Source organism: Papio anubis, chromosome 7 (assembly GCF_008728515.1).
Source record: "Papio anubis isolate 15944 chromosome 7, Panubis1.0, whole genome shotgun sequence".
In the NCBI taxonomy this organism is placed as follows: Eukaryota; Metazoa; Chordata; class Mammalia; order Primates; family Cercopithecidae; genus Papio; species Papio anubis.
In genome coordinates this window covers 145,671,468-145,686,440 of record NC_044982.1, presented here as the reverse complement: position 1 = coordinate 145,686,440, position 14,973 = coordinate 145,671,468, and the positions used below count along the sequence as shown (strand labels likewise).

The window sequence follows — 14,973 nt, the reverse complement described above, 5'->3', positions numbered from 1 at the left end:
TAAGTGTTCACTTAAGTGAGGTGTAGATAGGTAGGAAAGAGAAACAAGCATTAAATGTGCTTTTTGTTGTTTTTTTCATTGGTTTTTTAAAATTCTCCTTCCTACCTTGCCCCTGGCCTGGTGATCACCCTGTACTTAGACTTTCAGCAGTGTGATCACATGATTAGCAAGGGGCTTCCCTCGCTTGCTTTCCGTAGACTCTGGTTTTATTCTTTTATCTTATCCTTTCATTCAAATGTGATTTTTACAAAGCACAGTCTTTTTTTTTTTTTTTTTCTTTTTTTGAGATGGAGTTTCCACTCTTGTTCCCCAGTATGGAGTGCAATGGCACCATCTCAGCTCACTGCAACCTCCACCTCCCAGGTTCAAGCAATTCTCCTGCCTCCGCCTCCTGAGTAGCTGGGATTACAGGCGGCCACCACCACGCCCAGCTAATTTTTGCATTTTTAGTAGAGATGAGATTTCACTGTGTTGGCTGGGCTAATCTCGAACTCTTGACCTCTGGTGATCCACCCACCTCGGCCTCCCAAAGTGCTGGGATTACAGGTGTGAGCCACCATGCCCAGCCCCGAAACACAGTCTTAATTTTCTTTTCTATGTTCGTATTGTTGCAGTAAACTAAGGAACGGAGAGACTAATACGGAGTACAGGAGGATTTGTTTTAGGCACACACCAGCTCAGAGGATTCACATCTGAAAGCTGAGCCTTGAACAAAGATAGCCGAGGTTTTTATAAGCAGCTTTACATAAGCAAAATTAAAGCAATTAATCATACAGTAACAGGTTACATAATCTATAGCATAAAATAACTTGACTTAGCCAGTGGCCTTGTAGCTGCATTAAAAGGAAAACAAGAACTGGCTAAATACAGACATTTGTAAAACATAATCATGCTAATCATGCTTAAGAAGCCTGGGAAAAGAGTAACAGTAAAAGAACTTGTGTTTCTCTTTTTTTTTTTTCTTTCAACCTTGCTCTGGAACAGGGAAGGGGTGGGGGGGAGGGTGGTGTCTGGAGCTTATTCCTTTGGCCTTGGCTATTCAGACAGCGTTATCTCTAACTGTCTTTAAAGGGAGCTGCTAGGCAGAGGAAAACTTGTTCTTTTCTTTTGAACTCTTGCCTTGCCACATTCTGGGCCTTAGCTTTTACTTTTCTTGGAGTGAATAAATGCAGCACTTATTATTATTATTATTTAAGTTTCTGCCTCAATATAGTCACTTGCTCAGTAGACTATCTAGGTTTCTTCATTTGTCCTTGCTAAGACAGTTAATCTTGCCATTTCTATTTTCCTCTTAATGTGCCCTATTGTCTCCTATTCTCAAATTTACATCCTCATGACATTTGATAAGGCAGAGAACCAAATCTGCCACCAAAAATCTCATTATCCTACTTTTCTTCCTTTAACCCCTTTTCCCCCTCACTTTGGTACTTGTCTTTGGAAGGCAGCAATTATTTCTTATTTATCATCAAAATATTTTATTTTCTTTTTAAATTTGTAGCAGAATCACTCAGAGATAAAAATAAGTAATGCCACTGAATTCCAGAATCATGAAAAGCAGGAAAACCAGGATCTCAGAGCTACTGCAAATGTTCCTTCTCCACCAGATGAGCACCAAGGAGCTAAGAATGCTGTTTCCTCAGGTGAACGTGGAATAAATGGTATGTCAAGTGACTTGAAAAACTAAAATTGCTAGAAGTAGCTGGGTACATTAGTTTCCTAGGACTGTCGTGACAAAGCACCACAAACTGGACAGCTTACAAAAACAGAAATTTACTCTTTCATAGTTCTAGAGGCTGGAAGTCCAAAATCGATGTGTCAGCAGGACCATGCTTCTCTGAGACTCTGGGTGGAATCCTTCCTTGCCTCTGACTACTTTGCGATGGCTGTCGACGCCTGGTGTTCCTTGGGTTGCAGCTGCATCATGCCAGTCTCTGGCTCTGACAGCGCATGATATTCTCCCTATATGTCTTCTTAATAGGACACCAGTCATATTGGATTAGGATCCACCCAAATAGGCCAAGCATAGTGGCTGATGCCTGTAATCCCATTACTTTAGGAAGCCAAGTCAGGAGGATTGATTGAGCCTAGGAGTTTAGGACCAGCCTGGGCAACATGGCGAGACCCTGTCTCTACAAAAAGTCAAAAGAATCAGCCAGCCATGATGGTGCACATCTGTGGTCCCAGCTACTCAGGAGGCTGAGGTGACAGGGTCGCTTGAACCCAGGAGGTTAAGGCTGCAGTGGGCCATCTTCATATCACTTCACCCCAGCATGGACAGAGTGACACCCTATCTCAAAAAATTAAAAGAACGTCCAAATGATGTCATTTTAACCTTAATACATCTGAAAAAAATTCCTATATCTAAATAAGGTCATATGACAGGTACCAGTGGTTAGGACTTCAACATATCTTTTAGGGGCCACAATTCAACCCATAGCACCATGTTATAGAATTTCTTTTTTTTTTTTTTTTAGACAGAGTCTTGCTCTGTCGCCCAGGCTGGAGTGCAAAGGTGCAATCTCTGCTCACTACAACCTCTGCCTCCTGGGTTCAAGCAATTCTCCTGCCTCAGCCTCCCAGGTAGCTGGGATTATAGGTGCGTGCCACCAGGCCCAGCTAATTTTTGTATTTTTAGTAGAGACGGGCTTTCACCATGTTGGCCAGGCTGGTCTCGAACTCCTGACCTCGTGATCCACCCACCTCAGCCTCCCAAAGTGCCGAGATTACAGGCATGAGCCACCTCACCTGGCCTTCCTTTCTCTTCCTTTTGCTTACTAAACCTCTGCTCCTAAAAAATAAAAATAAAAATAAATAAATAAATGAAAATAAAATATCTCAGTATCAGTTTCACCTGGGCAAATCTGCTAGGGCCCTGAGCCTTGCCAGAGGAGGAGTTAGAGAGATTGAGGGAGGATAATCAATTCCAGTATTCACCAAGCAGTTAAATCTGGAATTTCTAATCCTGAGCCTTCTCATTTTCCCTAAAACTTTGAGTGTCATACTGAATCCAGAAAATTACAGGAAAAAATGTTCTGATTCCTTGGGTCTGAGATGGGCCTGAGAATCTTCAGTTTTTAACAAGTCTCCCAGGTAATTTTTTATTTTTTATTTTTTTGAGACAAGGTCTTGCTCTGTTGCCCAGGCTGGAGTGCAATGGTGCGATCTCAGCTCACTGCAGCCTTAGCCTCCCGAGTAGCTGGGACTACAAGCATGCACCACCATGCTCAGCTAATTTTTGTAGTTTTAGTAGAGATGGGCTTTCACCATGTTGCCCAGGCTAGTCTCAAACTCCTGAGCTCCAGTAATCTGCCCACTTCAGCCTCCTAAAGTGCTGGGATTACAGGTGTGAGCCACCATGCCTGGCCAATATTTTTCAATACAGGCCAGTTTTTTGTTCTCTGAGGTGGTTTGTCTAATATGTCCTCATGTTTAGATTCAGACTAGAAACTGTTGGCAGGAATCCCACAGAGCAATGCTGTTGCTTTCTCAGTAGGCACCCTAGGAGGCACAAGTGCTGGGTGTTCCTATGACTAGTCTTGTTAACTTCCATCCGTTGGTTATGGTGGTGTCTGCTAGGTTGTTCCTTTGTGAAGTTACTCTTTTACCACTTGTAATATATTAATAAGTATCCTGTGGAGAGTTACTCTACATAAGTATCCTTTTTTCGTTTGTTTCTTTTTGTTTTGAGACAGTATCTCTCTCTGTTGCCCAGGCGAGAGTGCAGTGACAGGATCTAGGCTCACTGCAACTTGTGCCTCCTAGTCTCAAGCAATTCTACTGCTTCAGCCTTCCGAGTAGCTGGGATTATAGGTGTGCACCACCATGCCTGGGTAGTTTTTGTCTTTTCAGTAGAGACAGGGTTTCACCATGTTGGCCAGGCTGGTCTCCAACTCCTAACCTCAGGTGATCTGCCCGCTTTGGCCTCCCAAAGTGCCAGGATTCCAGGCATGAGCCACCAAGCCCTGCCAAATACCCTGTTTCTCATGAAACTTTCACTTTCTGGTTTTACAGCCAAAGTCTAAGCAGAAGCCCCTGCAACCATTTCAACTCTGACAGAACATTGTTTTGCCTTGTTTTACGGATACATTGGGGAAACTTAAGGACGAGAACTTTAGAAATGGTATTTCTTGGAAACCTACTTGCTTGAAAGAAAATTTAAAAAAAAATTAAAAAGAGATGAAAGCTCATTGAATATTTTTAAAATAGATTACCTCAAGTTGAAAAAGATGTAAGATTGAGGCTTTCTTATATTTTAAGATTAGACTTATAGCTCTATAGCATATTATACGGGGCCCTTTATGGTTTAACCCGCTACCTGTCCTATTCTCAATGTACTCCACTCCCTCTTATGTACCCTACACTTCAGCAATTTCAGCCTACCTCAGTTTCTCTGAATGTCATTATTTCCACTGTACTATAACCTTATATATCACTATTGTTCCCTCTGCCTGGTATGGTTCTTTTCCTTCCTTGCCTAATAAATTCCATTAAGGTCAAAAAAATAAGCGACAGAATTTGAGAAATAATTATGGTAAGTGAGAAAAAATTACCTAACCTAATATATACCATAATTTCAACTGGAGTTAATAATAATAATAATAATCTGGCTATAGTGGCACATGCCTGTAGTCCCAGCTACTCTGGAGGCTGAAGCAGAAGTATCACTTGTGCCCAGGAGTTTGAGACTTAGCTGGGCAACATAGTGAGACCCTGTCTCTTAAAAAAAGCAAACAGGCCAGGTGCAATGGCTCTCGCTTATAATCCTTACACTTTGGGAGGCCAAGGTTGGTGGATTACCTGAGGTCAAGAGTTCAAGACCAGCCTGGCTAACATGACAAAACCCGTCTCTACTAAAAATACAAAAATTAGCCGGGTATGGTGGCTAACACTTGTAATCCCAGCTACTCAGGAGGCTGAGGCAGGAGAATCTCTTGAACCTGGGAGGTTGCAGTGAACCAAGTTCACGCCACTGCTCTCCATCCTGGGCAACAGTGTGAGAGTCCATCTCAAAACAAACAAACAAACAAATGACCACAACCAAAATAAGCAGAAGAAGCAGAGGACCAGAGGAAATATGCCAGATGTTCATGGTGTTTCTTTGGCTGATTGGATTACCTGACTTTTATCACATCAGTTGTAACGATATTATGTTCATAATAAAAACTGAAAAAGTTGTTTTTTAACCAATACGTATATGTTTAAATTTAATTTATATTAAATACTGTTTTAACAATAGAGATGGGGTCAGGGTCAGGCATGGTGGCTCACTCCTGTAATCCCAGAACTTTGGGAGATCTAGGCGGACGGATCACGAGGTCAGGAGATTGAGACCATCCTGGCTAACATGGTGAAACCCCGTCTCTACTAAAAAATACAAAAAGTTGGCCGGGCGTAGTGGCAGGTGCCTGTAGTTCCAGCAACTTGGGAGGTTGAGGCAGGAGAATGGCATGAACCCGGGAGGCGGAGCTTGCAGTGAGCCAAGATCGCGCCACTGCACTCCAGCCTGGGCAACAGAGTGAGACTCCATCTCTTTAAAAAAAAAAAAAAAGAGGCCGGGCGCAGTGGCTCAAGCCTGTAATCCCAGCACTTTGGGAGGCCGAGACAGGCGGATCACGAGGTCAGGAGATCGAGACCATCCTGGCTAACACGGTGAAACCCCGTCTCTACTAAAAATACAAAAAAATAAGCCGGGCAAGGTGGCGGGCGCCTGTACTCCCAGCTGCTTGGGAGGCTGAGGCAGGAGAATTGCACGAACCCAGGAGGCGGAGCTTGCAGTGAGCAGAGATCTGGCCACTGCACTCCAGCCTGGGCAACAGAGCGAGACTCCGTCTCAAAAAAAAAAAAAAAAAAAAGGAAAAAGAAATATGTGTAAGTTAACAGAGCATTTTCACATGGTAGGCTCTGCCAAGGTGGTTGTAGAAATAGCACATAAGGAGCACAAAGAATTAGTTACAGCATTCCTACAATTACAGGTCATATGCTTATTTCTGTGTCTTTGGATTTAGGTAACAAAGATTCAAAGGTACCTTCAAAAAGAAAGAAATCTATCTACACAGATGAGTCATCCAAACCTGGAAAAAATAAAAGAACTGCAATCACTACTACTCCAAGTAAGTTTTGTAGGCAAAGCCATAATAAATAATGGTTGCCCCACTTCAGACTGATGTTGGACTGGAACAGCTAAAAGCTTAGAGGCTGGAACCAGTTTACATTCTAGTTCTCTCATCTTTTAGGCTTGAGATCTTGGGGAAATTACTCATCTTCAATAAACTCACTTCCTCAGTGTAAAGTGGAAATAGTTATACTATAGTACCTATTTCTTTTTTTTTTTTTTTTTTTGAGACAGGGTCTTGCTCTCTCGCCTAGGCTAGAGTGCAGTGGCATGATCTTGGCTCACTGCAACCTCTGCCTCCCAGGTTCAAGCGATTCTCCTGCCTCAGCCTCCCGAGTAGCTGGGATTACAGGTGTGCTCCACCACGACCAGCTGATTTTTGTATTTTCAGAAGAGACAGGGCTTCACCATGTTGGCCAGCATGGTCTCGATCTCTTGACCTCGTGATCTGCCTGCCTCGGCCTCCCAAAGTGCTGGGATTCCAGGTGTGAGCCACCCTGCCTGGCCTATAGTACCTATTTCATCAGGTTGATAGATACATAAATTGAGAATACTTTTTCCACTACTGCTTCCCTATCATGGCAAATAGCATGCAGCAAGGATTCAATAAACATCTGATGAATGAATGTACGAAGTACTTGTTACAATTCCCACCTACTAATAAGTTTTTCATAAGTCTAAATGACTCTGTTTTTGGACATGTAATTCTTCTTCTCTCTTGTATTGTTGGAACATTGCTTGGCACATAGAATGTTGATTATTATATTTATAGTAGTTACAATGCTGCTCATCCTATATTCAAAATTCAGTAAATGTTCATATACTTAATCAGAACAGGATACAGCAGGGGTCAGCAAACTGCTGCCTCCCTTGGCCTGTCTTATATCCTTTGAGCTAATAATGGTTTTTATATTTTTTAAAGAATTTAAAAACAAGAAGAATGGCCAGGCATGGTTCTCACACCTGTAATCCCAGCATGTTGGGAGGTGCAGTGGGGTGGATCACCTGAAGTCAGGAGTTTGAGATAAGCCTGGCCAGCATGGTGAAACCCCATCTCTACTAAAAATACAAAAAAATTAGCTAGATATGGTGGCAAATGCCTTTAACCCCAGCTACTCAGAAAACTAAGGCAGGAGAATCGCTTGAACCCAGAAGGCGGAGGTTGCAGTGAGCCAAGATCACGCGATTGCACTCTAGCCTGGGTAATAGAGCAAGACTCCATCTCAAAAAAAATAAATAAAATAAAAACAAGAAGAATATGAGACAAAGACCATATCATATGTGGCCATAAAACCTAAAATCTTTTTTTTTTTTTTTTTTTTTTTTTTTTTGAGACGAAGTTTTGCTCTTATTGCCCAGGCTGGATACCTCCCGGGTTCAAGCGATTCTCCTGCTTCAGTGTCCCGAGTAGCTGGGATTACAGGCATGTGCCACCACACCCGACTAATTTTTGTATTTTTAGTAGACAGGGTCTCTCCATGTTGTTCAGGCTGGTCTCAAGCTCCCGACCTCAGGTGATCTGCCCGCCTTGGCCTCCCAAAGTTCTGGGATTACAGTTGTGAGCCACCATGCCCAGCCAAGCCTTAAATACTTTTATCTAGCCCTTTATAGAATAAGTTTATCAGTCGTTGACATAGAGCATTATAAAGTATCAAATTCATGATTAAATAAAGACCACTTGTGACTAATTGGTAAGGGAGTAAATCTTCTACTGTCATCCTCTGGACTAAACCAAGATGTCAATTTAGTGAAATTTGTCAATGAGGAGATGGTGAATGTTTGATAGTTTATAAGACGAATGTGCTTTGCCCCTGAGTTTCCAAAAACTAAGTATTTTGAAATTAATGTTTTAGCAAAAATTATATTGAAGTTGAATGTCAGGGATGCAAAAAAGAGAATAAGTGTTAACAGAAAAACACAGAGGAGATAAATAGATTTTGTTTTGTTACTAATTTTTATATTGGGGGAACATTCTAGACTTTAAGAAGCTTCATGAAGCTCATTTTAAGGAAATGGAGTCCATCGATCAATATATTGAGAGAAAAAAGAAACATTTTGAAGAACACAATTCCATGAATGATCTGAAGGTATGTAGATAAAATTATGTTCTTAATGGGACTAAACTGTTTGATTATAATTTTGAAATTATATAACACCATGGTAACAACAACTGGCTGTCACTCTACCAGTAGATTTGTTTGAGTTTAATATATCTTTATCTAAAACTTGCTTTCCCCTACTCTGAGAATTTTCAAAATCCTCTGGATAAAACTGAATCCATGGCCAAGCGCAGTGTCTCATGCCTGCAATCCTAGCATTTTGGGAGGCCAAGGCAGGTGGATTACCTCAGGTCAGGAGTTCAAGGCCAGCCTGGCCAACATAGTGAAACCCTGTCTCTACAAAAAAATACAAAAAATTAGCAGGGGTTGGCACACGCCTGTAATCCCAGCTACTCAGGAGGCTGAGGCAGGAGAATCACTTGAACCAGGAGGCCAAGGTTACAGTGAGCCGAGATCGCGCCACTGTGCTCTAGCCTGGGTGACAGAGTGAGACTCCGTCTGAAAAAACAGAAAACAGTGAATCCTGACTATGAGAAACTATTTCCAAAATGGCAATGTCATTCTACTTTCCATATTCAGATGTTTTGCCTATTACTTTCATTGAGGATGAACCAACTTACGGCTGAAGCCGTCTTCTTTCCCTTGTCCCTTACGTAAAGAAAAATGGGTGATTAATAGTGGCAAACCTGAAGGGTTCCTGTGGTAACAGCTCCCTCTAGGGCTTTCAGTCCAAGTCCCACAGGACTCAAAGCCTCCTCAAAGTAAGAGAAGGTGATAAAGTCAACTCTGAGACTGAGTTAGCAGAGTAGTGAGTTAATAACATTCTAGCAAGTTGATGTTATTGGTATCTGGTGTTAAGGCAGTGCCGAAGGGAGGGCAAGAAACACATTTTTAAATATTTATTGATTTATGTATTTTCCTCATAAAGTCAGGGTCTCCCTGTGATGCCCAGGCTCTCCTTGAACGCCTAGGCTCGAGTGATCCTCCCACTTCGGCCTCCCAAAGTGCTGGGATTACAGGTGTGAGCCACCAGATTATATTTATTTCTATTCTCTGTATTTAATTCTTACCCCATGTTTATTTTACATAACTTTCCTATTTCTCAAAAATAATTTAAGGCCTATTCTCAAAATAATTTGTTTATGGTATTAAATATAAAATAGTATAGTCAATTTAAAAGCACTGTTAGTGGGTACAGTATTGATTACCATCAGCCTCTCAGCTGAGTTTAAGTTTTCTGGCAGCTAGGGCCAAGAGGAAAACTCACCGGCTGATAAGTTGTAAATAATTTTATTTAAGTACCTAAGCTTCTTGGTGAGAAGCTTAATTGAAATAATAAACATTCATTTTAACAATGTAAAACCACTGTTACAACAATTTTTTTTCTTTTTTTTTTTTGAGACAGAGTTTTGCTCTTGTTGCCCAGGCTGGAGGGCAGTGGTACGGTCTCAGCTCACTGCAACCATCTCCACCTCCCTGATTCAAGCGATTCTCCTGCCTTAGCCTCCCCAGTAGCTGAGATTACGGGCACCCGCCACCACACCCAGCTAATTTGTATATTTTTAGTAGAGATGGGATTTCATTATGTTTGGCCAGGCTGGTCTCAAACACCTGACCTCAGGTGATCAACCCACCTCCCAAAGTGCTGGTATTACAGGCATGAGCCACCGCTCCCATCCTCACTGTTACCACATTTGAAGGCACCGTTTATCAAACTTTTTTTTTTTTTTTTGAGATGCAGTCTCACTCTGTCACCCAGGCTGGAGTGCAGTGGTGTGATCTTGGCTCACTGAAACCTCTGCCTCCCGGGTGCAACAGATTCTTTTGCCTCAGCCTACCAAGTAGTTGGGATTACGGGTGCCCACCACCACACCTGGCTAATATTTGTATTTGTAGTTTTATTTATTTATTTTTTTTAGACAGAATCTCATTGTGTTCCCCAGGCTGGAGTGCAGTGACACAATCTCGGCTCATTGCAAACTCTGCCTCCTGGATTCAAGTGATTCTCCCACCTCAGCCTCCCAAGTACCTGGGATTACAGGCGACCATCACCACGCCCAGCCAATTTTTGTTTGTTAGTTTGTTTTGACATGGAGTTTCGCTCTTGTTGCCCAATCTTGGCTCACCGCAACCTCCACCTCCCAGGTTCAAGCGATTCTCCTGCCTCAGCCTCCTGAGTAGCTGGGATTATAGGCGCTCGCCATCATGCCTGGCTAATTTTTTGTATTTTTAGTAGAGACGGGGTTTCACTATGTTGGCCAGGCTGGTCTTGAACTCCTGACCTTGTGATCCACCCACCTCAGCCTCCCAAAGTGCTGGGATCACAGGCATGAGCCATGTCCCCCAGCCCCTGCTACTTTTTATATTTTTAGTAGAGACAGGGTTTCACCATGTTGGCCAGGCTCCTGACTGGTCTCGAACTCCTGACTTCAGGTGATCCACCCACCTCGGCCTCCCAAAGTGCTGGGATTTCAGGCATGAGCCACCGCTCCTGTCCTCACTGTTACCACATTTGAGCATTTGAGGGCACTGTTTATCAGTCTCTCTTTTTTTTTTTTTTTTTTTTTGAGACAAGTGTCACTCTGTCACCTAGGCTGGAGTGTAGTGGTGCGATCTTGGCTCACTGCAACCTGCACCTCCCGGGTTTGACAGATTTCGCCAGCATGGCAAAACCCTGTCTCTACTAAAAATACAAAAAATACCTGGCCGTGGTGGTGCCTGTACTCCCAGCTACTCAGGAGGCTGAGACAGGAGAATCACTTGAACCCAGGAGGCGGAGGTTGCAGTGGGTGGAGGTCATACTATTGCACTCCAGCCTGGGCAACAGATCAAGACTCCATCTCAAAAAAACAAAAAAGGCCGGGCGCGGTGGCTCAAGCCTGTAATCCCAGCACTTTGGGAGGCCGAGGCGGGTGGATCACAAGGTCAGGAGATCGAGACTATCCTGGCTAACATGGTGAAACCCCGTCTCTACTAAAAATACAAAAAACTAGCCGGGCGCGGTAGCGGGCGCCTGTAGTCCCAGCTACTTGGGAGGCTGAGGCAGGAGAATGGCGTGAACCCGGGGGGCGGAGCTTGCAGTGAGCCGAGATCGCGCCACTGCACTCCAGCCTGGGAGACACAGTGAGACTCCGTCTCAAAAAAAAAAAAAAAAAAAAAAAAAAAAAAAAAAAAAATAGGCCGGGCGTGGTGGCTCACACCTGTAATCCCAGCACTTCAGGAGGCTGAGGCAGGCGGATCACCTGAGGTCAGTGGTTTGAGACCAGCCTCACCAACATGGAGAATCCTCGTCTCTACTAAAAAAACAAAATTGTCTCGGCATGGTGGTGCATGCCTGTAATCCCAGCTACTTGGGAGGCTGAGGCAGGAGAATTGCTTGAACCCGGGAGGCAGAGGTTGCAGTGAGCTGAGATCATGCTATTGCACTCCAGCCTGGGCAACAAGAGTGAAATTCCATCTCAGAAAAAATAATAAATTTACTTTAATTTAATATAAAAAAGCTTTCAGCCAGTCACAGTGGCTCACACCTGTCAATCCAGAACTTTGGGAGGTTGAGGCCGAAGGATCACGTGAACCCCGGTGTTCAAGACCAACCTGGGCAAATACAGTGAGACTCCATCTCTAAAGAAAAAAAAACAGTCAAGCTGCTGCTTTGTATATTTTGTAATATGGATGACATAATTTTCTAAGTAAAAGTTAAGAACAGAGCAAGAACAACTGTCTCAACCATAAACTTCGAGAATTACCCTAGAAGATGTGTTGAATAAATGAATAGTTTATCTTACTTTGTAGTATAACTCCAGCCTGGTAGACCCATCTGAATGAGTTTAGTTCTAAAATAACACTGTTCACCCTGAATGTTTAAGGAATTGGCCTATCAGATGTATAACTTGGTATGATCTCCTTGGAGACTAGAGAATAAAAAAAACCAATTACAATAACTTCACCATACCTGAGATGAAGTTGCTCTTGGCACATTTGGGGCTTGATCGTTTGGATGGTGATGGACAATAATAAGCAGATATCCTAAAGAGAATCATTCTGGCTATGACAGCCTCTGACTTTCATGATAACAGAAGGCAGACTTGTTTGATCTAGTTGTCAAATGGCCTCTAAAAAGATCAGAAAACTATCTGAGTGTGGTGGCTCATGCCTATAATCCCACCTACTTGGGAGGCTGAGGTGGGAGGGTTGCTTGAGCCCAGGAATCAAAGACTAGGCTGGGCAACATAGCACAACCCCATCTCAAATAAACAAACACATACATACCTACATTTAATTAATTTATTTTAATTAATTATTCTTTTTTTTTTTTTTTTTTTTTTTTTTTTTTTTTTTGAGACGGAGGCTCGCTCTGTCGCCCAGGCTGGAGTGCAGTGGCCGGATCTCAGCTCACTGCAAGCTCCGCCTCCCGGGTTTACGCCATTCTCCTGCCTCAGCCTCCCTAGTAACTGGGACTACAGGCGCTCCCCACCACACCTGGCTATTTTTTTGTACTTTTAGTAGAGACGGGGTTTCACCGTGTTAGCCAGGATGGTCTCAATCTCCTGACCTCGTGATCCGCCCGTCTCGGCCTCCCAAAGTGCTGGGATTACAGGCTTGAACCATCACGCCCGACCAATTATTCATTTATAATAAAAAGATCAAAAACTTGTATTCCAAGGTACCTTGTATAGTTATAAATCTCTGTATTTTATAATTGTCTATTTTTATGCAGTTTTGCTTTTTCTCGATTTTTACTTATCTATATTAATGGTATATATTATCTAATTATATATATATAATTATTTTTCTTTTTTTTGAGACAGAGTCTCACCCTGTCACGCAGGTGGTAATTCAGTGATGCAGTGATGGTTCACTGCAGCCTCAACCTCCTGGGCTCAGGTGATCCTCACACCTCAGCCTCCTTAGTAGCTGGGACGATAGTCATGCACTACTACACCCGGCTATTTTTCAGTATTTTGCAGAGACAGCCCTCACTGTGTTGTCCAGGCTGGTCTCAAACTCCTAGGCTCAAGCACTCCTCCCTCTTCTGCCTCCCAAAGTACTGGGATAACAGGCATGAGCCACCAGATTATATTTATTTCTAGTCCCTGTATTTAATTCTTAACCTACATTTTTACTTTTCTAAATATTAATTTCAATTGTCATATCTCAGTTGACAGGTAATAAAGTTAATTTTTTCTGCTTGCAATAGATCTTAGACCAATGATAATAAGATATTCAGTTACTCTTTGTGCCTTGACAGTATCTAAGAAAGATACCCTAAGTGAAACCCTTCAAGCATTTATTTCCGTCCCTCTTTTTGTTTTTTGTTTTAAAGGACTTAAAAAAGCTATTGTTTGGGGATAGAGAGAGGGTGGAATTATTTGTAGATTCCACATGTTAAATATATAAGTTCTAAAAATATATATATATACACACACACACACATATATATATATAAAAAATAAGTTCTTTAGGTTTGTTTTTATAGAGACAAGATCTCCTAATGTTGCCCAGGCTGGTCATGAACTCCTGGGCTTAAGCGATCCTCCTGCCTCAGCCTCCCAAAGTGCTGAGATTGCAGGGTGTGAGCCACTGCACCTGGCCTAAGTTTATATTTAATAAACTGTATATAATGTCTCAAAGCTTCCGTATTTCCTAAATAATCTCTTTTTTCCCCCCTTTTTGACTACAAAGGACTGTTTTTCTACATTATGTCTCTAGTTAGAAAATGTCTGGCTAGGCTGGGCGTGGTGGCTCACACCCGTAATCCCGGCAGTTTGGGAGGCTGAGACAGGCAGATCACAAGGTCAGCAGTTCAAGACCAGCCTGGCCAACATAGTGAAACCCCGTTTCTACTAAAAATACAAAAATTAGCCAAGTGTGGTGGCAGACGCCTATAGTCCCAGCTACTTGGGAGGCTGAGGCAGAAGAATTGCTTGAACCTGAGAGGTGGAAGTTGCAGTGAGCTGAGACTATGCCATTGCACTCCAGCCTGGGTGAAAGAAACAGACTCCGTCTCAAAAAGAAAAGAAAACAAAATGCCTAGATAGCTGGGCACAGTGGCTCATGCCTGTAATCCAAACACTTTGGGAGACAAGGCAGGCAGATCACTTGAGGTCAGGCATTTGAGACCAGCCTGGCCAACATGGCAACATCCTGTCTCTAAAAATACAAAAATTAGCTGGGCATGGTGGCAGGTGCCTATAATCCCAGCTACTCAGAAGGCTAAGGTGGGAGGATTGCTTGAACCTGGAAGGTGGAGATTGCAGTAAACCCATATGGTGCCACTTCACTTCAGCCTGGGCAACAGAGCCAGACTCTGTCTCAAATTTTAAAAAAAAGAAAGAAAATGCCTGGGTCCATAGCAGCTGGGAAAGACTTTCTTGTAACTGATTACTCAGCCACAACCGGAAATTGCTCTTTATAGCAGAATCCTCATAGCGATAAATGGCAGGTAACTGTGGAGCCAGCCAGACAGGTAGAATAGGATGAGGTGAGGTAGTGGGGAAGGGAAAGATTCCAAATGGAGTTACAAATGAGGAATGAAACAGGGATAAATGGAAATGCTCTTCTGAACTTTGCCTAGGAGACAATACTGTATCAGAAGCCAAGCCTTTTTTTTTTTTTTTGAGACGGAGTCTCACTCTGTTGCCAGGCTGGAGTGCAATGGCATGATCTCGGCTCACTGCAACCTCCGCCTCCCGGGTTCAAGTGATTCTCTTGCCTCAGCCTCCTGAGTAGCTGGGACTACAGGCACGTGCCATGATGCTCAGCTAATTTTTGTATTTTGAGTAGAGAAGGGGTTTCACCATG

The 14,973-nt window shown here is 42.9% G+C and overlaps 1 protein-coding gene across 5 annotated transcripts in view; it reads left to right on the top strand.

Annotated features, from left to right (window-relative positions):
• The window catches only part of NUSAP1 (nucleolar and spindle associated protein 1), a 47,825-nt gene that overhangs the window by 17,105 nt on the left and 15,747 nt on the right, over window positions 1-14,973 (top strand). For 3 of the 5 annotated variants that reach the window (XM_031668817.1, XM_031668819.1, XM_031668816.1), the window contains exons 4-6: window positions 1,499-1,658; window positions 6,006-6,110; window positions 8,090-8,199. In XM_031668817.1, coding sequence (XP_031524677.1) covers window positions 1,499-1,658; window positions 6,006-6,110; window positions 8,090-8,199 — 375 coding nt within the window. The remainder of the gene's footprint in view (window positions 1-1,498; window positions 1,659-6,005; window positions 6,111-8,089; window positions 8,200-14,973) is intronic. The other 2 variants (XM_031668820.1, XM_031668818.1) reach the window with 1 other exon arrangement.